This window comes from Apis laboriosa, unplaced genomic scaffold, assembly GCF_014066325.1.
Source record: "Apis laboriosa isolate Shangri-la unplaced genomic scaffold, ASM1406632v1 scaffold34_cov151, whole genome shotgun sequence".
Taxonomy (NCBI): Eukaryota; Metazoa; Arthropoda; class Insecta; order Hymenoptera; family Apidae; genus Apis; species Apis laboriosa.
The window spans coordinates 1,652,898-1,673,984 of NW_025222928.1; the positions used below are offsets into that span (position 1 = coordinate 1,652,898).

Here is a 21,087-nt window from a genome sequence, read left to right on the forward strand (position 1 = left end):
GCATATGATAATTCAACTTTGTTCTATACATAATTCTACGCATTTCAAGAATTAAACTCTACTCTCTGTTAATAAGATTATGAATATTATCAATCAGTCATTATATTTTTATTAGAACCAGTCATTATATTTTTCATTTTGCTTTTCATTTTTTATTTTTTTTCCTTTCTTTCTTTCTTTCTTTCTTTCTTTTTTTTTTTTTCCTTTTAAGATAATTATTCTTTTAAGAATTATATATATATATGTATATATATATATATATAAAAAAATGCAAATCGTGACAGAGAGTTCGAGGATTTTCCATGACTGAGAGATCCGTTTGCATGAATCGAAGGAAATTTCGCAATTACGTAACAAGCGGGGGTAAACGGGCGTCTGTCCAGCCCTCGAAATAGCTTGGTTTATTCTTAACAGACGGAACATCTTTCGCTCCTCTTACTTATGCACGATAGTCTCGCGGCAACACGCGTGCCACGAAAAGAAAAGGAAGAAAGCCGGCCGCGTTATCGGTTGACGACGTCACGATTGCTGTCATTACGCGATGACAGCAGCAAGCGTAATCATTCTTCGCAGAAAAAACGAAGCATACGATCCAAGCTGTCTCAGCTGTACCGCTTCGATCCGATGGATCTTCGAATCGTGCCTCGTTCTTCCTTCGAAATTCAAATTGGAAATGCTTCTGAATTTTTTTCTTGACGATTTCTTCTTCTTCTTCTTCTTTTTTTTTTCTCTCTCTCTTTTTAATTGCAACGAAAGCATCGATAGTTTAATCGTTAAATGGATCATCTCGCAATGGAAATTATATGTTAATGTCTATATCTTTATGCTGTAGTATATTAATGTTGAAAATGAAGATAAATGAAGGCTTTTAATCGAAATTTTAGAAAATTGGATTTTCTAAGGGATCAAGTGAATTAACAAACGATGGTAAATTTCGATGGATCGAAAGCGTAGGCGATCGAGATATATATGTATATAGAATATTTTATTATTTCAAATGACTGTTGCTCGAATTTTTCTCGTGATTCGTCTCGTTATTTCTGGAAACTTGACTCAAAAAATAACCGCGAGATATAAGTATCGTGTATTCATTTAATGAGATTAAAATTAGATCGTGCGATATATACCTTGCCGAAAACACCTCCAATTTCAAAGCGAGATGTCTTTAGATGCATTAGAACTTCTCGTAGATTACTTGTATTTACGACATCCGTACCTGTCCTCACGCGTCCTCTTCAGATTCAATTTACGTTTATTACCGTCCAAGCCGTGTCCAAGATCAGGTTTGATACGCGAGATATACAGGATACCTGTATTTTCCATTAAATTTGAGAAGTAAGAGTTATGGACGATCTAACATATTTCATTTAACGCAAGAGCACGAGTTCTTTCACCTCGTCGATAAATTTGTTTTACTTCTCTTCAATTAAAAATGAAAAAAGAAATAATAATAAAGTCTCCACTAGTAAAGTCACTATAAATTATAAAAATAAGTAGATAATACGTCATGAAATCAATTTAATCTATCAATTTTTACCAAAAGCACTTGTATATCTTTAATAATTTAAAAAAAAAAAAAAATAAATCGAACAACTTGACTAGGACTTTCTAGCGTGGACGAAAGGGACATTATGTGAAATAAGTGAGATGTTCGCACACCCACGCGAACTTTCCATTTTCTTCCTTATTTCTGAAAAGGACAGTGGATGAGGCAAAAGATATCCAAGATTCATAGAGCTTACATACGCGTTGTTTTTGTGCGTGGTCAGTCCACGAGTTCGTCCGGCGTCTAAGTATAGCCGTGGCCGTATTGGTCTCCCGACTAGTGTTTTTCGGTAACCACCGACTGTGGATCCCCCTCGAGGAAGAGAATCGGCGGAAGAGCAGAGACCCTGGGTCCAGTCTGGTGTCGATCAGTCACGGTGTCCTCTTCGAACCAACGACTCGAAACACGAACAACGGTGTTTACCCACCCTTCGCTTCCGCTAAGGTGCGCCAACCCTTCATTCTCTTTTTTCCAAGTGCAAGTTGTATCGTTTCATTTGGATCGTAAATATGATTTGGCATCTCTGAATATATTGGAATTTCATTTATAGGCCAATTCCTATGCCTAGATTATTCTATCTTTATTGTGTCTTCAATGTTTTCGCTTTTATTATTGATTTCTGTGAAAATTAATTTGACAATTTTTATTCGTTTAATATGATATGATATCGGTTGGTGACAGTGAATAGTAGAATTGTGACGGATGATACGAATCTTAGGAGGCACGTAAGTTGAAGAGTATCGTTCGATGAGTAAAGAGTCGAGAGAGTTGATTAATGAATTAACAATTAAAAATTTCTTCGTGTTTTATACGGATGAATATTCGTTCCCTTATATGTCGTGACAATTCACGGTATCAGATTAAATTAATAGAATAGGGAAATAGTTGCGTGGAACATCCAATCGTATCCAAAAATACGCGTCTCTTCATCCTGGTGTCAAATTACGACGTCGAAACAATTCGCTATTCTATTGTAGGAAATTCCAGTAGCCAAATTTCAGTTGGCTTTCTATTTCCACTCCTTCCTCCAAGAAAATATATATCTCTGCATCTAAACCGAATTCTAATTCTCTAAAACCATTTATTATTTAAAATAACAAACGCGAGAAATAATTTTATCTCCCATTCGCGTAAACAATTTTTATAACGACGTAGGAGAAAAAATTCCTTTTCCTTTTTCTTTTCCTTTCTTCTTCTTCTTCTTTTTTTTTTTTTTTTTTTTTTTTTAAATTAATTCAACGAAAAATTCGTTACAGGAACTGAGCCAGACTCTTCGTGACGACAAAAGCCTATCGGAACACTTGAAGCTTCCGATACAACGCATAAACGACTACCAGCTCCTGCTCAAGGTAATACTCGTCTCTTTTCGAGTTCTTTGCGAAATCTCACGGTCGATCGTGGAAAATTGTTAATGCAGTGCCGCGAATCCAGATCGAAAATACATTTCAAGGGTGTTATGACAGAAATACAACGTGGCGTATCTTTTGAAAGCATTCCAGCACGACGGTTGTTCACGAACCACCCGCATCGCTAATTTTCGTGTTAAGTTGCCGCTGAAATTTAATAGGGCGTCGAATGCATACCACGATATCGTTTTAAATCCACTCGCACAATGATATATATATATATATATATATATATGTAAAATAATAATAACAATTGATGAGAATTGACAAACTCTCTCTGTAAAGTTTCAGTAATAATATTACTCGAATTGTGCAAGAGATCTCTTTGACAAACGATTGAACAACGAAAATCAAAAGCCAAAAGAATTCAGAATTGTCATCCTCTATTTTCCTCGTTCTGTTGTAACAATAGAGTAGAAAGTGAATCATTGAATTCCTAACGTCACGTGTAGCGAGATTTCTCTTCCGTTATTTTCTCTATTGTTTTCCTTCGTTTTCATCCAAAAATTTATTTTATCTTTCTCCTTAAAAAAAAATAATTCACTTAAAAAATATTTTTCGTGTTTGAGAAGGGAAGGAAAAAATTTGTCGCCAATGGCGTGACCCGTACAACGCGCACGTGACCTATATCCGTGCCGAAATTTCATTCTATTCCGTTAAAATTAGCTCGGCGCCAGAATACTTCCCGGTTCACCTTGAAAAAACGAATTCCCCGCGATTAATTATCGCCATCCTCGAAATTTCGTCGTAAGCTCGTAAACGGAAGGGCTCGTCAACAAAATAAAATGGAAGTGGATGACCCAACCGGCCATGTTCGCTATATTCGAGAACCGAGGGGATTGCGAGAGGAATGATGGCGAAAGAAATAGATTGCACGTGATCGATAACGATCGTTGTTATTGCTCGGTGGTACATATGATCTTATGCTTTCTTACCTGTAAACCTTTGGCTTAGGCACAAAATCAGTCTGGGCCGGTTGCCCGGAACATAAAGATGACGAGAGGTGCTGAAACTTATTAGCATAAACTTGCATCGGTACGATCGTACTCTTTTCAAAATTCGTTCGAATTCGATTTCGAAATTTTTACCTTTATTAAAGAAAGATGGAATCGAGGAAAGAAAGGTTGCGATAAAGAAAAAAAGTTTTATCAAAAAATGTTTCGAGAATATCTCGATTTTTCGCGATCTTTTCGATCGACTTGAATGGCATCGTTTTACTTCCATGATACATAAGAGTGGAGATATAGATCAAGGGAAGATACAAAGTTCGTCGTGGTGTGGTTGCAATGCCGCAGAATTTCGTCGTAGTGTGTGGAAACGAGTGGGCGCCGTTACAGATTTAGCGAGCTAAAAACGGGTCATCTTCGCGACGCGTTATCTTCCCCGTCCCCTCCCTGTCATAGAAAAACTGCATGTGAAATTTATCGAACGAAAAAAGGGGGAGGGGGGAAATTGTATCCATTCGTTCAAATATACGAAATATTTTCGAAGCTGTAAAATTTTGCTGTAATTTTTGAAAAAAATTTAAAAAAAAGGAAATGAAAAATTTGAGAAAATTCGTTCGTCTACGAAATCGAAAAAGCTTTGTATAAATTTTTCTGGATATATAAAATTGTTCATCTTCGAGTATTACAATTCGAAGCTACAAAAAAAAATATTTTGCGAATTAAAATTTTGATTGAATGAAAACTTCGAACAAACGTTTCAATGATATTTTTTTTTTTTTTTCTATCATTGTGTAGGAGCTGGTGAAGTATTCGACCCGACTAGGCGAAAACTGCGACGACCTCCAAAAGGCTTTGGAGTTGATGCTAGGTATACCCCATAGAGCGACGGATAATAAATTCATAAGTAATATCGAAGGGTATAAAGGAAATATCCACAAGCTTGGCAGATTGCTCACGCACGTCAGTATATTTGGATTCAATCAATCAATCGTGATTACGTTTTAAACACTTGTATATATGTGTATATACGTAAACGTATGTTCAGGAGTGGTATACCGTGATTGACAAGGACGGTAAAAGCAAGGAAAGATATCTGTTCCTCTTCAAAGCTCGCATACTTGTCTGTAAAGTCAGACGGATATCGGAAGACAGATCTGTCTTCGTCCTAAAAGACATTATTCGAGTGAGTGAATGCTTCTGTTTTACTTTTTTGTTGTATTTTTCCTTTTTTTTTTTTTTTTNCCGACTTACTGACACCCTGACACATTATCTATTAATATACATAATCTATTAATATACATAATATACATAATCTATTATCAAAAAAATACGATTTTATTATGAATCTAATGTCTCCAATTTCAGCTGCCAGAAGTGGAGGTGAAAGACCATCCGAGAGACATATTTTTTGTAATCAAAAATTCTATTATACCATCCTATAAAAGATTTTTTCACCACCCTTTACATTTAAATATTCTTTACCGACTTCCTGACACCCTGACACATTATCTATTAATTATCAAAAAAACACGATTTTGCTATGAATCTAATATCTCCAATTTCAGCTGCCAGAGGTGGAGGTGAAAGACCATCCGGGAGACATACGCTCTTTCGAACTACACAATCCAGCTAGCCCCGCTTATCCGATCACTCTAGTAGCTCATAAAGATCCCGTGAAGGCCTATTGGCTTAGAGAGATTCGACAGTACGCGAGCGACGTGGTAGCTTTAGCCGAGCACGCCGCGGACGACTTACAATTGACGGAAGTACCAGAAACCAAGGAAGAAAAAGTTAACCCTCAAAAGGTAGCCGCGAATCCAGGAAATCCGGGGCAGAAAGAGAATCCAGGGGAAGAGAAAGCTCGTGGTAATCCGGAAGAAAAGACGGCGGAGAAGAGGAAGGACAATCCGGGTCATAATCCAGAGTCCAAACAAGCGAAGGTTGAAGAAGAAGGTGCAGACATGTCGCGAAGATATTCCGCCAGTCGATTCAGCAGCTCTTCGAAAGTTGTCGAAGGTATGAGAAAATATAGAAGAATGGTGATCACGTTGATTTTAATTTAAATAACGAAATGTCTGGTTTCTATTTATCGTGTGTTTATTGATAATCTCTTTGCATTCTTTTTTTTTCTGAAGAATATTCTTCAGTGTCCAGCAGCCAGATTGGCACGTCTACCTACATGGAGTCGTCGAGCAGCGCGGTGAAGATGGAAGCAAGTTCTTACCAAGCTGGAAATTCGATAGAAACCAGGACGAGCACAGCAAAGATCGAGGGTGGTGGTGGAATAGGGAAACCAGTGTTCGTCAAGACTCTCGTGGGATCCAGCGTTGAACGTAAGTGGTTGAATTTAGAAGATAGGTAAATGTGGATAATAGATGAATAAAGATTAATTTGATAGCCAATAAAGAAAATCGTATCGAAGAAATGAAGAAAATCTGATCTTTTTGATTTTTGAGAGATATCTGTTGAATCTGTGATTCATAGATAATTTCGCCAATGGCTTTGTTAAGTAAAGTAAAACAAAGTTTTCTCAAAGATTAGGTGACATAAGATTCATTTTTACTGTTCTAGCGATACCAGAAAATAACGTGGAATTGATACACGCCGTAGGTAAAGTGACACTTTCAGGATTTGTCTACTTTCTGATCACTCGCTGTACTGCATATTTTTTTTTTTTCTGTCAATCTTCTGTCATATAGTATTGTTAAGAATATTTCTATCGATCTATTTCTTATATTTTTTCTTCTCTAGCCAGCTAAGTAAAATCGCTTTTAAAATCGTTCCACTAGGCCATTGGTCAAGCTTTAATATTAATCCTAGGTGTTTATACGAAAACACATCACGTACTCACACATATGCTCACTTTACACAATCATACTTATTTTAATTATCGATATTCTGTATATTATTTTGCACACTCGACAATTTAACACAGTCTGCTTCAGTGTCGTCAATATTTTTTCAAATAGCTTCTTTGATGATTGACGCTATTCTTCTTTTTAGTATACTCTTTTACTAGTTGTACCACTTTAGAAGATTAGAAAAAGCACTTTTCACATACAGCATGCTTTTCATCATCCATAAAATATAAATACCAAATTCTCGAATATACCTTTAATATACTTCAATTTTGATCGTTACAAATTATAGTACATTTGAACATATCCTCTCCCCTTTATTCTTAAATATGAACATATAAATATTTCAGTTTTAGACATTGTTATATCCATTGGAAATATTTCTCTTGTATATAGTATCAAGTACTTTTAACTGTACCACATTACAACAGCAACAACTACTTCAGTTTTAGACGCTGTTACATCCCCTGGAATTGCCTTTCTGGAATTCTCTTGTAGAATATTTTTGATCGTATATCACACTGTAGATCAAATACTCTTGTATATTTCATACAAATTCTTGAACTTAGATATACAGTGATAATAATTGACGTTTCTATTCACATTCGTACATTTTTGTGCTAATTTCATTCGTTCCTCCTTTACATAGCTGGAGAAATGGCTGTGTTCGAGTGTACACTATTGTACACCGATTCAACAACAAGAGTGCAATGGTTAAAGGACAATAAACCGTTGGAAGACAGATTGGCAGATCGTCTAACAGCCTCTGCGACCGGGAAAACGTTCAGACTTACGCTTCAGAACGTGCTCGAATCGGATTCTGGCATCTACATCGCTAGAGCAATGAACAGCGAGGGCCAATCTACTTGCACTGCTCAACTCATTGTGCAACAACGTGAGTCTATTGAATTTGCACGCGTCGAATCAAGTTATATCGAATTGATCGTTCGTTTCTCCTCTTCTTCTTATCTAGTTACTCCTGAGGAGAAGAAAGCAAGAGCGGAAGCCAACGCGCCAATCTTCTTGGTACGCTTGAAGGACACAGAACTCATGGAGAACACTTATCTACGTTTCATGGTGAAAGTGAAAGGAGATCCTAATCCTGAGATGAAATTGTTAGTTATCATATAAAACACGTTTTTTTTTTTTTCTTGTTACACTCTCTACTTCAGAAAAATATGTACTTTTTAATTCTCTTCGACGCAGCTACAAAGACAACGTTTTGATCGATTCGAACCATCCACGAGTGAAGATCGTCACGGAGCAAGGTGACAAAGGCTTCTACGAATTGATATTGGAGGACGTACAAAAGCAAGACGCTGGAAAATATTCGTGCACCGCGAAAAATAAATTTGGAGAAGCTTCTTGCGAGGCATCCGTGACGGTGTCAGATGAGAAAATGTTATACCTTCCTGAAGACTTCCTCGAACCGGGGATGGAGCCTCGATTCACTTGGCTGCGCGATGGAAAACCATTCGATCCTGAAGAACGTTTCAAAGTATTGTTCAAGGATAACGAGGATACCCTAGCTCTGGTGTTCCAACACGTCAAACCTGAGGATGCCGGTCTCTATACTTGTGTCGCCCAAACGAGTACAGGTAATTAATTAACCAATAATAATCTTAAATACCGATGTCATAGCCTTCAAGAGTTTCAAATGATTTTAAGTATCGATCAATATCACAATCTCAAAACTGATAAGAAGATTGAAATCGTAGGTAACATCAGCTGCAGCGCTGAACTGACAGTTCAGGGAGCAGTGAATCAACTGTTGAAAGATCCAGAGAGGCCGAAATTGTGTTCAGAAGCAAAGCATTCGGAGGTGAGCGCGGGTGGATCAGCCATGTTGGAACTGCAAATCAGGGGTTATCCAAAACCGGATATCAAGTGGACGAAAGACGGGCAGGAGATAGTGGCTGGTGGAAAGTACAAGTATCTGTGGGAGGACGAGGAGTCCATGTCATTGGTGATAAAGAACGTAACCGCCAAGGATGCAGGCGTTTACACAATCAAAGCGAAGAACGAGTTGGGCGAGGATACGACGCAGATCGAATTGATCGTGAAATCAGCTCCGAAGATCACGAAGAAACAAACCGACACGACTTGTATAATCAACGAAACGTTGACGATGACTGTGGAGATAGAAGCCACCCCCGCGCCGGAAGTTAAATGGTACAAGGACGGGCAAGAAATCAAGGAAAATGATCGAATAAGCATCGAGAAGGAGGGGAACGAAACTTACAAACTGACAATAAAGAACGCTCGGCTGGACGACACTGGTTCTTACTCGATCGTTGCGCGAAACGAAGTAAATCAAACGACAGAAATATGGAAATTGAAAGTGTTGAGCCCACCCAAGATCAAAAAGGGATTGGGCGAGCCGATTATAATAGATCAAGGTGGTAATCTCGTGTTGATGGTAGAGGTAGATTCCGTGATGCCGCCTAGCATCAAATGGTACAGGGATGGAGAAGCGGTCGTCGAGGATAATCATATAAAGATGACGAAAGAGGGTAATAGGTTCGTTCTAAGGATCGTTAATACGGTGAGCGAGGATGCGGGATTTTACAAAGCGGAAATCAGCTCCGATCACGGAGTCGTCACCGATGAAACCAGAATTCGGGTAATAGGAATATATACATATATATATATATATATATATTATTTGGAAATGATATTTTTTATATATGATCGTTTCGCGTGCAATTTTCTCTTATTTTATAATTCTCTTATTTTCTCTCTTATGCCAGGTGAAAGGTATCCCGCGATTCAAAACGAAGATGTACGACGTCACGGTGAACGAAGGAACGAAAGACATCGAGTTCAAGGTAGAGATCGATGGGTGTCCTCAACCGAGCATTCACTGGTACATAGACGACGTAGAGATCACGGAGAAGCGAAAAGAATTTGTTCGAAAGGAGGAAGAGGAGTCTTGCACGTTGATCATTTCCGAAGCTAAGACCGAGTTGAAAGGGAAGTACACGTGCAAGTTGAAGAACGAATTCGGCGAGGTGAAGAGCAGTTCCACGTTGGTCGTGAACAGCAGGCCGAGATTATTGAAAAAGTTGGCCGACCAAAGGATAAAAGAGGGCGACACGTTGAAATTGATCTTCGAGGTAGCCGGTACCCCGGATCCTCAAGTGAAGTGGTACAAGGACGGGCAGGAAGTATCGGCGGACGCGAGGATAAAAATAACTAGGGACAGCAAACGTCAAGAGAACTACGACCTTACCGTGACTCTGGTTAAAGGTTCAGACGCGGGTATCTACGAGGTTCGGGCGGAGAACGAGCTGGGCTTCGTCACCAGCAAGAGCAAAGTGTTAATAATGAGTAAGTGATCCGATCAATTTTTCATATAAAATATAAAAACGGGTATTTCGTAAGATTGCTGGGCTGCTCCATCGTTATTATTCTTCTTCGGTAAGAAGAAAAATAAGGGGATGATGATGAATCTTATTGATGATAGAATTTTCCAGAATTTAAAGGAATCGATGGAGCAGTTAAGCAAATGTCTAAAACGTGCCCGAAAAAAATACTTAATTTTTGATAAACTCGCCAGCGATAATCGTCGTCGATTTACGATTCCATTCTAATCAACGTTCAGTAAGTACTGAAAAAAGTGAAAGATACGATTTCATGTTCGATTTGTTGTTCATCGTTTACCTTTGTTTCGCTCAAAGATTCACGGACAATCGTTTAACGCCGTCACGTGTGACTCTTTTTCGAGAGTACATTTTTTTGGAGATTAATTTACGAGCATAATCTTTAAAAAAGAAAAAAAAAAATCGCGTCACAGACATTGACGCGTGAACTTTTCTCCCCCCTGTTGCCTTTGTTACTTGTATATTCTCATACTCGTCTTTCTCGTGTCTTTTCTCATCTTTATCTCGATGGAAAAATAAAAAAAGACATATTTCTTTCAACGACATATTTTGTACGTGCAATTGTCACTTCTCATGTGTTGATTATAATCCCCTTTCACATGTTCCATCTACGTTCTAAAATGTGTTCGAAAAATGTGTGAATTCCTTAGCGAAAACGGAAGAAAGCGTGGAGGAAAAGATGGAGATGACGAAGGAGACCATCGAGAAGATCAGTATCGATGAAGAGGAAACGAATTTGCAGAAAATCGAGGAGAAGGAGATCGAAACGAAGAAGGAATACGCGGAGGAATCCGGACCGGAAGGTAATCCAACGATCCACAGAACGATGGAGAACTAATCGTATATATAACGCTACGTAGCAACGAGAGAATATGGGTTATACGTATGGAAGAGAAAGAAAGATTTATTTAGTTAATAACGCTAAAACGCTTGAAAGCTCTCTAAATATCCGTGTTCTGCGATCGTCGAGATGTCGCGATGTCGCAAGATTTTGGTAAGATTTTTGAAACGATTTCGAGCGAACGATTTTTTTTTACCGCTCTTTTTTCCTTTTTGGAGCGTAGAAAAGTAAAAAAAAAAACAAAAAAAAAAACAAAAAAATTTGAAGGATTTTGTGTTTGAGCATAAACATTTTCAAACGCAAGCAAGCTTCACTATTTATTTTTCTTATCATCGAACTTATCGTAATAAAATTTTTATCTTTTTTTTTTTCTTTTTTTGTAATTCGCATCGAAATCCTTGCGATATAAATGTAAATGCTTAACATTTTAACGCTACGTAGTGATCACATATGGCAAGATATTAGAATATGACACGAATAGCCTTGCCTCGTTGGCTAACTATAATTATGCAATGGCTGAGTTAATCAGTAGACGTAGAAATCGTAGCCCAAAAACACATATCTGATAAATTCAGGTCGAGTGAGACTGGAGAAACAAAACGTCCAAGTAATGCGTGGCCAGGGTGACACGATCACGATCTCCGTGGCCTCAACGACGACCCACGAAGCTATACTCTCAGGTAAATTTCACGCACGCTGAACAACGGTCTCGCTAATTGCATCTATCGCATAATCATTCGTCGTGAACGGAAATTTTGTGACTGAAATTAATTCGCCCGACTCTTTCGTCTCCTTTCGATGATACGAAGATACGATCGAACGGCGCAAGATTCGATAATTTTCCAATTTTTCGCTTCACTTCAAAAAAGAAAAAGGAAAAAAATTTCTCCGAAGCGCTATCACTATCCAGATCAACTTTCCAAACGTCAGTCGCAAAATCCGCGAGCACGAGAGCAAATGACGCCACACCGGGCAGAGCCTTTCACGAGCCTTTCACGAGCCTCGTCGAAAAGCAACTGTACGCTTTCTCGAGTGGCTAGAAAGAATGAAATGAAATGATCTTCGAACAGAGGAGAAATAGAAACTCGGTTGGTCGAATAGGTAAAAAGTACGAATAGTGAAAAAGCTATTGTGACGACAGCACAAGCGTTCGCAGGTCCCGACGAGAGCCACACGATCAGCAAGATGACCGCGACAAAGGTCGAGTGCCAGGAGTTGAACACGGACGGACCAGGCGTCGAGGAGATCGCCACCTACAGCTACAGCGTCCAAGAGGAGAGCGTGCAGAAACCGCAGAACGGTGTCCTGATCGAGGAATTCTCGGAGGGCAGCGAACAGGATAACAGATCGAGGCTTCGCGCTAATCGTGGAGTGTCGATCGTCTCCGTATCGGACGACGAGTCGACCCTGAAGGCGATTTCGAGGGATATCAGCGCCGAGGACGTGCACCACGCTGAATCGCCCGAGGATCTCAAGTTCGTGAACGGATCTTACGAGGAGTTAAACGGGTCTCTGATCGAGGATAAGGTATCGGACAAACCGTACAGAGCTTCCTTGATCACCGAGACAATCGCCGAAGAGCGATCTATGGAAGAATCGATGAAATCGAATCTTCGACAAAATGGCGATGCTTCGAAGAGAAAGTCATCGCGGCAGATGTCCCCTACGATCGAAGACGTCAAGTTGACTAAGCGAAAGATCGAACGGGTGAATTCGATCTCGACGGCGGAGAAGGTTGTCGAGATAAGCTTGGAGGAACGTCGTTCCTCCGTGCAAAATGGTATCTCGAGGCAGAGCTCGAGAATAGAGAGGACGGACTCGGTTGAGTCGAGGAAGATATTGGGGAAATCCGTGTCGAGGGAAACCGAGTCGAAAGCTGGCGAGGAGGAGGAGGAGGAGGAGGTCGACGAAGAGCTCGAGGCTCTTCTAGATCGCGTCAAACGACAGCGCAGCGTTCTGGACGATATCCTTGAGAAGGAGCAGTCCAGGGATAATATCCTTGGAAAGGGACAACCGTCCAAAACTGATTTCCTTGAAAAGGAATCATCCAAAGCTGATATCCTTGAAAAGGAATCACCCGAGGGATCAGGTACGATTCGACGATCGCTCCATCGACTGCAAAGAACGAATCTTCTGTTCTTGCAGGGTCTAGGATCGATGATTATTCGCACGGTTCTTTGACGAACGATTTTTTTTCTCGCTTCGAGAAATCATTGCAAGCATGACTCTCTGCGTTCTTTGTTTGTCTGTGCTCGTAATCAATTTCATATTTCATGCTAATCGTATCGTATCATCGTTTACGTTGCTTCTGCCTTAACACGAGGCGCGTAACAAAGTTTAATAAGTTCTCGAGAATCATATCTCTTTGTTATTTTGAATTTATCGAATTATCAATTGCAATTGAAATTGCAAAGAGGTGGTAAATTAAATTTTGTTATAGCTTCAAATCCAAAAACCTGTAACGCTTATAATGTGTAAAAATGATCAGTCGAAATCTGACCAGAGCGATCTTCTTCGTTTTTATCGAGGTAAGCCGACGATTTCGAAAATGCTGGACAACAACGAAAAATCAAAAAAAAAAGATATGTATAGCAAAAATGTGTCAAAGATAGAAAAAAAATTGTCCAGCATTTGAAATAAAGTTAACTTAAATAAAATAACAAAGCAGCACCGCGTGGCAAGCGCAACGATGCACGGCAAAGAGAAACGAACCTTTAGATCACTCCGCACAATTTAGCATTCTCTTCTCTTCTTAGTTCTCGGAAGCGATTTTTCTGATCGATCTTCGTATCTCTTTTCGATTAGCGCCACCTCACATCATCAAGACGACTCTCGCCGATAAAACGGTCTACGAAACCCAGACGATCGTGTTCGATGTCGAGGCAACGAGTTTGCCGAGGGCGGACGCCAAGTGGTTCAAAGATGGGAAGCCTCTTCGAAGCGGAGAACGCGTGAGAATCGAAAGCAGCGGGGAGCGTTTCAGAATGGAGTTGAGTAAGATAATAGTCGAGGATGAAGGCGTGTACACGTGCTCGTTCTCGAACAAACTTGGGGAAGATATGACCGAGGGATATTTGACCGTTCACACCGTGGATGAGCTTCGAAGGCCCAAGTTCATCGAGACTTTGCAAGACGTGGATGTGGCCAATGGGAAATCTGGAATGTTCAAGGCTATGTTCACTGCCGATCCTATCCCTGACATTACATGGTACGCTCAATCGTTTTTTTATTTTTGTAGATAGAATTATATTTTTCTGAAAAAAAAAGAAAAGAGAAAAATTGATGAGGATCGATTGTGATGCACGTGTGTATTTTATCCTTACCTTTTTTTTACCATTATTGCCTTGAATCTTGGGAATTTTGGGTATGTTATAATTAAATTATGGATACTACAGAATGCACGAAATATTCAAATATATAATCTACTTGTAAAAGTTAAAAGGTATTTTTTAAAATCATGTAAATCGTGTGAAAAGGTACTTCAAGGGTAATGAAATCCACTCGGAAGATAGCCGTCTGAAGATCACCATAAATAACAAGCCAGGATCGGACAAACTTACCGAAACGACAGTCACTTTGAGCGTGCCGAAATGCTCGAAAGATGATACTGGAGAATACACGCTGAAACTGAAGAACAAATATGGCGAAGCTGAGTCTAACGTTAGTTATCAATTTTTATATAGGATATTAATTATTTAAACCAAAAAAAAGAAAAAAAAAAAGAAAAAAGAAAAAAGAAATGTAAAAACATTTATACGTATACCAGGCTTTCTTGAACCTTCTACTATGTCCCGAAATCCAAGAATTGAACGACGTTACCACGAACGTTGGAGAGTCACTCGCATGGCAGGCCATCATCAAAGGCAACCCAAAGCCGGATATCACGTGGAGCAAGGATGGCAAAGTCCTGGAAAAAGGAGAGAGATACGATTTCGAGGAAGATAAGAGGAACAACAAATTTACACTCGTCATCAAAGAAGTGGAAATCGACGACAAAGGAACATATCAAATTGCGGCTAAGAATTACTTAGGCGAAGCTAGCGCGCAGGCAATCCTGACTCCATACAGTAAGTTCTTCTGCAAGTTTCTTACCTACGATTCTCTCCACCATGGACGTTGCTACGTTATCACAATTTATATTTGATTGAATTTTAAGGTGAGACGCCAATCTTCTCCGAGAATCTGCCTAAAAGACCCGTGGAATGCAAAGATCGCAGCGATATAGAGTTCAAGGTTCGTTGCAGCGGTATTCCCAGGCCAAACTTGAAATGGTTAAGATGTAACCAGGAGATAAAAGAGGAGGATCGATACAGAATCGTTACTCAGGAGGACGGTAATAACGTGGACAGCGTTTGTTCCATAACCAAGTTCTGTCCAAACGACGTTGGAAAAATTACGTGTCGAGCCACCAACATTTACGGAAGCGCCCAAACCTATTGCGATCTTCTTATACAATTGGTCACGCCATCTTTCGTCCACCTTCTGCCCAAATCGGCCGAGGTGAACGAAGGTGGTTGCTTGGAGCTGAAGGCGAAGATCGATGGCAGCCCCCTGCCCGAAATATCTTGGTACAAGGACGGGGAAAAGATCGTTCCCGACGAGCACACGAAGATCGAAACATTTCCCGACGGCACCATCAAATTGGCCATCGATTGCGTGAAACCGCTTGATTGTGGCGCTTACAAGCTTGTGATCAGCAATTCTACCGGTGAACACAGCTCTTTGTGCGCAGTGGCCATTAAACGTAAGCGCCACGATTCATTCGTATCCGAAAAATACGATTAAATTCAATTTACTTGGGTTTCACTCTCGGTCGAGGTTACTTTCCTTATGTGAAATATCGTTTCAGCTGAAAGGAGGAAACCATCTTTCTCGAAACCATTGGAGGACGTGAAGGTCGTGGTGGGACAGCCGTTGAAATTGGAGGCCCAAGTGGTTGCCTTCCCGAATCCAGAGGTTCAATGGTTCAAAAACGGTATACCGCTGCGACAGACCAAGGAGATGTACTTCATAAACGAGCCGATCGGAATGATCGGTTTGAGGATCGATTCTTGCCGGCCGGAAGACGCTGGCACGTACTCGATGACCGTTTCCAATTCGCTCGGGGAAACAACGGGCACGGCTAAAGTCGAAGTCGAGGAGAAGGAGACACGGCCTGAATTCGTGGTTAACCTTCAACCGTTGTCCGTGATGGAGGGTTTCCCAGCCAAGATGGAAGTGAAAGTTTTAGGAAAACCGACCCCGCGGCTTCAATGGTTCAAGAATGGCGAAGAGGTCCGTTTAACAATTTCTTTGAATAATAACTCTCCGTTATTTCCTAATATGAAATGAAATATTTCCATATCGTTCTTCCTTGCAGATCGTACCCGACGGAAAGCGTGTAAAGGCCGTCACCATGCCGGACGGGACTCAAGCGTTGATCATCGACAAAGCGACGCCGGAAGACGCGGGAGAGTACCAAGTGATAGCTGGCAACACGGAAGGCACTTCCTCGTGCAAAGGAACGATCAACGTGGTTGGAAAGCTTCAATCCGACCTCTCGGAACAGAAACCGGGATTCGTGAATCCGATGAGGGACGTCTACGTGGAGGAAGGTCAACCATTGAACTTGTCCGTGTCGTTCATCGGCAACCCTATCCCGGACGTGAGCTGGTCCAAGGATGGCGCCCCCCTGCAGCCATCCGATCGCCTTACCATCACTTGCGACGGAAAGAAAACGGAACTGGAGATCAATCCTTGCGAATCCAAGGACGTCGGGGTGTACGAGTGCCGCATATCGAATCCGCTTGGCGAAGATTCCACGAGATCGACGGCTAACGTCAGAAGGATCTTCCAACCGCCGAGTTTCATACACCCGTTCAAAGATCTTCAACAGTTGCCTACGTTCGACGCCAAGTTCCTTGCTCGAGTGTCCGGTGTTCCACGGCCGGATATCACGTGGTACTTCAACGAGAAACCGATAGAACAGGATGACGACAAGTACAAGATCAAGCGTGACGGAGATGCTTGCTGCCTGTACGTGAAAGATTGCACGTACGATGATTCAGGATTGTACAAGTGCAGAGCGGTGAACAAAGGTGGAGAGGCCGAGTGCGCGGCCAATTTGACGATAGTCGATGAAATGTAAATGTTGACCTTCGAAATGTTCGAAAGAAAAGAACGCGTTATCGACTCGTTTGTTGCCTCGAATTAATTTCCTGTTTAATTTGCTTTGCAGCGGAAAGATACAGAAGTTCGAGCCACCGTCCTTCTTGAAGAGGATCGGCGACTGTGAGATGTACAAAGGGATGCCGGCTAAATTCACGGCCTGCGTCACGGGCATCCCAGAACCTAATTTCGAATGGTTCCACAACGGCGACAAAATGTGGCAGACCGACAGGATCAGGATGGATAAGGAGGGCAGCCTGTTGCGATTAACTATAAACAACGTGGACGAATTGGACGGGGGAAAATATACGTTGAAGATATCAAATCGTCACGGTGAAGATTCCTGCACGGCCGACTTAATTTACGAAAGTGAGAAAATATTTAAAATTTTTTTTTTAATATCGTAACATCGACTTAATAAAATCCTTCGTTCGATTCAAGCATTGGAGCCACGCGCGAAGAAATCTCTTGGAGACCAATACGCGGACTTCGACAAATATCGTAAATCCGGGATTCCGTTGCCGTTGGCCGACCGTCCCATCATCAGCAGAATGATGGATCGCCATCTCACGCTCTCCTGGAAACCATCCATCCCCATAGGGTCCCGTATCCCGGTCACGTATCAAATAGAGATGTGCGAACTTCCGGATGGCGATTGGTTCACCGCTCGTACAGGGATCCGTAGCTGCGTCTGCGACATCCGCAACCTGGAACCGTTCAGGGATTACAAGTTCCGTATACGTGTGGAGAACAAATACGGGATCAGCGATCCGTCGCCGTACGCGCAAACGTATCGAGCGAAATTGGAACCTGATCCGCCAAAATTCTTCCCCTACCTGCCCCCAGGAATCGATTTCCGCCCCGAAACGAGCCCCTACTTCCCCAAGGATTTCGACATCGAGAGGCCGCCCCACGACAATTACGCCCAGGCGCCAAGATTCCTTCGCCAGGAGTACGACACCCAATACGGGGTTAAGAATCACAATTGTAACCTGTTCTGGTTCGTTTATGGCTACCCGAAGCCAAAGATGACGTATTACTTCAACGACCAACCGATAGAGTCAGGTGGAAGATACGATCAGAGCTACACGAGGAACGGGCAAGCCACTTTGTTCATCAACAGGATGCTGGAAAGGGACGAGGGACTGTACGAGGCGGTCGCGAGCAACGAGCATGGGGAGGCCAGGCAGAGAGTTTGTCTACGGATCGCCGAGTATCCCACGTTCATCCACAGGCCCGAGGAGACCATAGTGATGATCAGGAAAATTGGCCAATTGATGGCACGTGTCACCGGCGTGCCTTATCCGGAGATCAAGTGGTACAAGGATTGGAAACCTCTTACCACCTCTTCTAGGATAAGGGTTTGTTTATTATCTTGCTTTGTTATCACGTTTGAAAAGAAAAGGAAAAGGAATCTGGATAAATCGGTTATTTAATAAATTTAATAAATTTAATCGTGGTTTCTCCCCAGATCGAGTTTAAGGAGCCGGATACCTCGCTTCTGATCATCAGCGACACCATAGTGAAGGACGAGGGGTTGTACTCGGTAAGCGCGAGGAACGTGGCTGGCTCCGTCTCCTGTTCCGTGATGTTGCACGTGGAAGAGAACGAGCACGAGTACGGATACAGGACGTACAGAAGGAAATTGGAGGTCCAACCTTGTCGCGACAAATCGTTAAACGACTTGTACGATCTCGGTGACGAGCTCGGCCGTGGCACCCAAGGTGTTACTTATCACGCTGTGGAAAGAAGCACCGGGAAGAATTACGCGGCCAAAGTAATGCACGGAAAGGGAGATCTGAAGCCGTACATGTACAACGAGATAGAAGTGATGAACAACTTGAATCACAGGAAGTTGCTGAGATTGCATGACGCTTATGAGACTGATACGTCCATCACGTTGGTCATAGAACTGTATCCTTTAACATCCTTTAAAAAAAGAAGAAAAAATGTTGATTAGTTTAATTTTTGTATCGGATGATCGATATTATTATAATATCGAACATATAAATTTGCCTTCTAAGGAAAATTAATTTAAAAATGGAAAAATATTTCTTAACCAATACGAGCAGAGCTGCTGGTGGCGAGTTGGTGGACACTTTAACAAAACAAGCTTATTACACGGAAGCAGAAATTGCTGGTTACGTTAAACAATTGTTATGGGGATTGGAATACATGCATTCGAATCAGTATGCTCATCTTGGCTTGACGGTAATCTCTGTTATGATGAAATTTTCGTCACGTAACGATTCGTTACTCTCCGCTAATTTTAATTTCTTCTTCACAGCTTGGAGATCTGTTGATCTCGCACACGGGTGGCGATGATCTCAAGATCTGCGACTTCGGCCTCGCAAGAAGAATCTCTCATGCGAAAATGATGACTTTGTTATACGGTATGCCCGAATACCTGGCGCCGGAAGTGACCAACAACGAAGGAATTTCCTTTGGCGCGGATATGTGGTCCGTTGGCATTATCACGTATATCCTGTTATCTGGGATTTCACCGTTCAGAGGTAACAACGACAAGGAGACGCTGATGAAGATCAGGGAAGGGAAATGGGAGTTCGACGATCGTTGGAAAAATATCTCGGAGGACGCCAAAGATTTCATCCGTTCCCTGTTGATGTACAACGTCGAGAGAAGAATGGATGTCACAGCTGCCCTCGCTCATCCTTGGCTAACCTATGCTGACAAATCACCTCTTAATTTCTATAAGATTCCATCTGAGAACTTGAAAAATTATTATAAACTGTATCGGTTAGTGATTAATTACTCTTATATTTTCGTTCATTTTAAAAGGAAAAATATCTGTATTTTTATTTCTTTTTTTCTTACGAAAATTATTTTCACTTCACAGGGATTGGTATAACAACGCTTCCTGCCGTACGTGGTTCCGTAGACGTAAATTGAACACAGCCTTCGAACATCCATCCAAGATGGTGTATCCACCTGGTCACAAATACACTCCCGAACCCGAGGATAGACCGTACAGCCCATTGAAGAAACCTGCGGCTAAACCTTGGGAGAATCAAATAAACGAAAGGGAACCAATAGACACGGAAATCGGAATTATTAGGAGTGAAAGCCAGTGAGTTATCTACGTAAAATGATAAATAATATGATAAATTCCAATTTTATTAAGAGATGTACAATTCCTTTCTTTTTTTCTTTTTATTTTAAGTTATCAAAATGGACCAGACACTTATCTTCTTCAACTTCGTGACACGGACTTCCCTGTACGTTTACGCGAATACATGAAAGTTGCTTGCAATCGTAGTCCTGGATTTTCTCGTACCATCACCGATGAGAACTTCGATTGGAGGGTAAATTCGAAACGATTCGGTTCAAGTTTGAGAGTGTATACTTTTTTTAACTATTTTTAATATATATATATATATATAATATTTAGACTCCTATCATACGAGAGCGTCGTCGTTTCACGGATATCATGGACGAAGAAATCGACGATGAGAGGAGAGCAAGGATCAATAGATACGGTTCACCGGATAATTTCACTCTGAGACGTTTGAAGCACGAATTGGGAACACGATTGGACAGTTATGCAGAAGCAGAGGCAATGTTGGAGTCGAAGAAGGAGGGACATTTACCATTTTTCCGTGAAAAACCACAGGTTAAACCTATCGAGGAGGGCAAGCCTGCCCAATTGGCTTGTCTAGCTGTAGGAAGTCCCAAACCATTGATTCAATGGTACAAGAACGACATGATGGTTCAGGAGACGAATCGAATAAAGATCATCGAAGATCAAGACGGCAGATCTATACTTAGTTTCAATCCAACAAAGGAACACGATGTGGGTAGTTACAAGGTTGTTGCGAGAAATTCTTTAGGGCAGACTGTAGTCAGAACAAGAATAGTAGAAGCTTTTGTTCCTTCAGGTCCTGATTCTCCTGAGGTACGTAAAGTATTTGCATTATTAAACTTACTCAACAGATCGAAAA

The 21,087-nt window shown here is 41.2% G+C and overlaps 1 protein-coding gene across 7 annotated transcripts in view; it reads left to right on the forward strand.

The window, feature by feature from the left end:
* Window positions 1-21,087, forward strand: part of LOC122715054 (obscurin) — a 34,913-nt gene that overhangs the window by 11,938 nt on the left and 1,888 nt on the right. For 3 of the 7 annotated variants that reach the window (XM_043936956.1, XM_043936957.1, XM_043936960.1), the window contains 28 exons: window positions 2,803-2,895; window positions 4,695-4,859; window positions 4,945-5,082; window positions 5,465-5,915; window positions 6,035-6,232; window positions 6,471-6,509; window positions 7,407-7,652; window positions 7,731-7,872; window positions 7,964-8,355; window positions 8,476-9,380; window positions 9,508-10,087; window positions 10,791-10,943; window positions 11,557-11,661; window positions 12,138-13,070; window positions 13,787-14,189; window positions 14,458-14,641; window positions 14,748-15,048; window positions 15,138-15,725; window positions 15,831-16,255; window positions 16,341-17,104; window positions 17,199-17,497; window positions 17,570-18,489; window positions 18,600-19,042; window positions 19,201-19,339; window positions 19,416-19,885; window positions 19,986-20,216; window positions 20,310-20,451; window positions 20,538-21,041. In XM_043936956.1, coding sequence (XP_043792891.1) covers window positions 2,803-2,895; window positions 4,695-4,859; window positions 4,945-5,082; window positions 5,465-5,915; window positions 6,035-6,232; window positions 6,471-6,509; window positions 7,407-7,652; window positions 7,731-7,872; window positions 7,964-8,355; window positions 8,476-9,380; window positions 9,508-10,087; window positions 10,791-10,943; window positions 11,557-11,661; window positions 12,138-13,070; window positions 13,787-14,189; window positions 14,458-14,641; window positions 14,748-15,048; window positions 15,138-15,725; window positions 15,831-16,255; window positions 16,341-17,104; window positions 17,199-17,497; window positions 17,570-18,489; window positions 18,600-19,042; window positions 19,201-19,339; window positions 19,416-19,885; window positions 19,986-20,216; window positions 20,310-20,451; window positions 20,538-21,041 — 10,353 coding nt within the window. The remainder of the gene's footprint in view (window positions 1-2,802; window positions 2,896-4,694; window positions 4,860-4,944; window positions 5,083-5,464; window positions 5,916-6,034; window positions 6,233-6,470; window positions 6,510-7,406; window positions 7,653-7,730; window positions 7,873-7,963; window positions 8,356-8,475; window positions 9,381-9,507; window positions 10,088-10,790; window positions 10,944-11,556; window positions 11,662-12,137; window positions 13,071-13,786; window positions 14,190-14,457; window positions 14,642-14,747; window positions 15,049-15,137; window positions 15,726-15,830; window positions 16,256-16,340; window positions 17,105-17,198; window positions 17,498-17,569; window positions 18,490-18,599; window positions 19,043-19,200; window positions 19,340-19,415; window positions 19,886-19,985; window positions 20,217-20,309; window positions 20,452-20,537; window positions 21,042-21,087) is intronic. The other 4 variants (XM_043936959.1, XM_043936958.1, XM_043936961.1 and 1 more) reach the window with 4 other exon arrangements.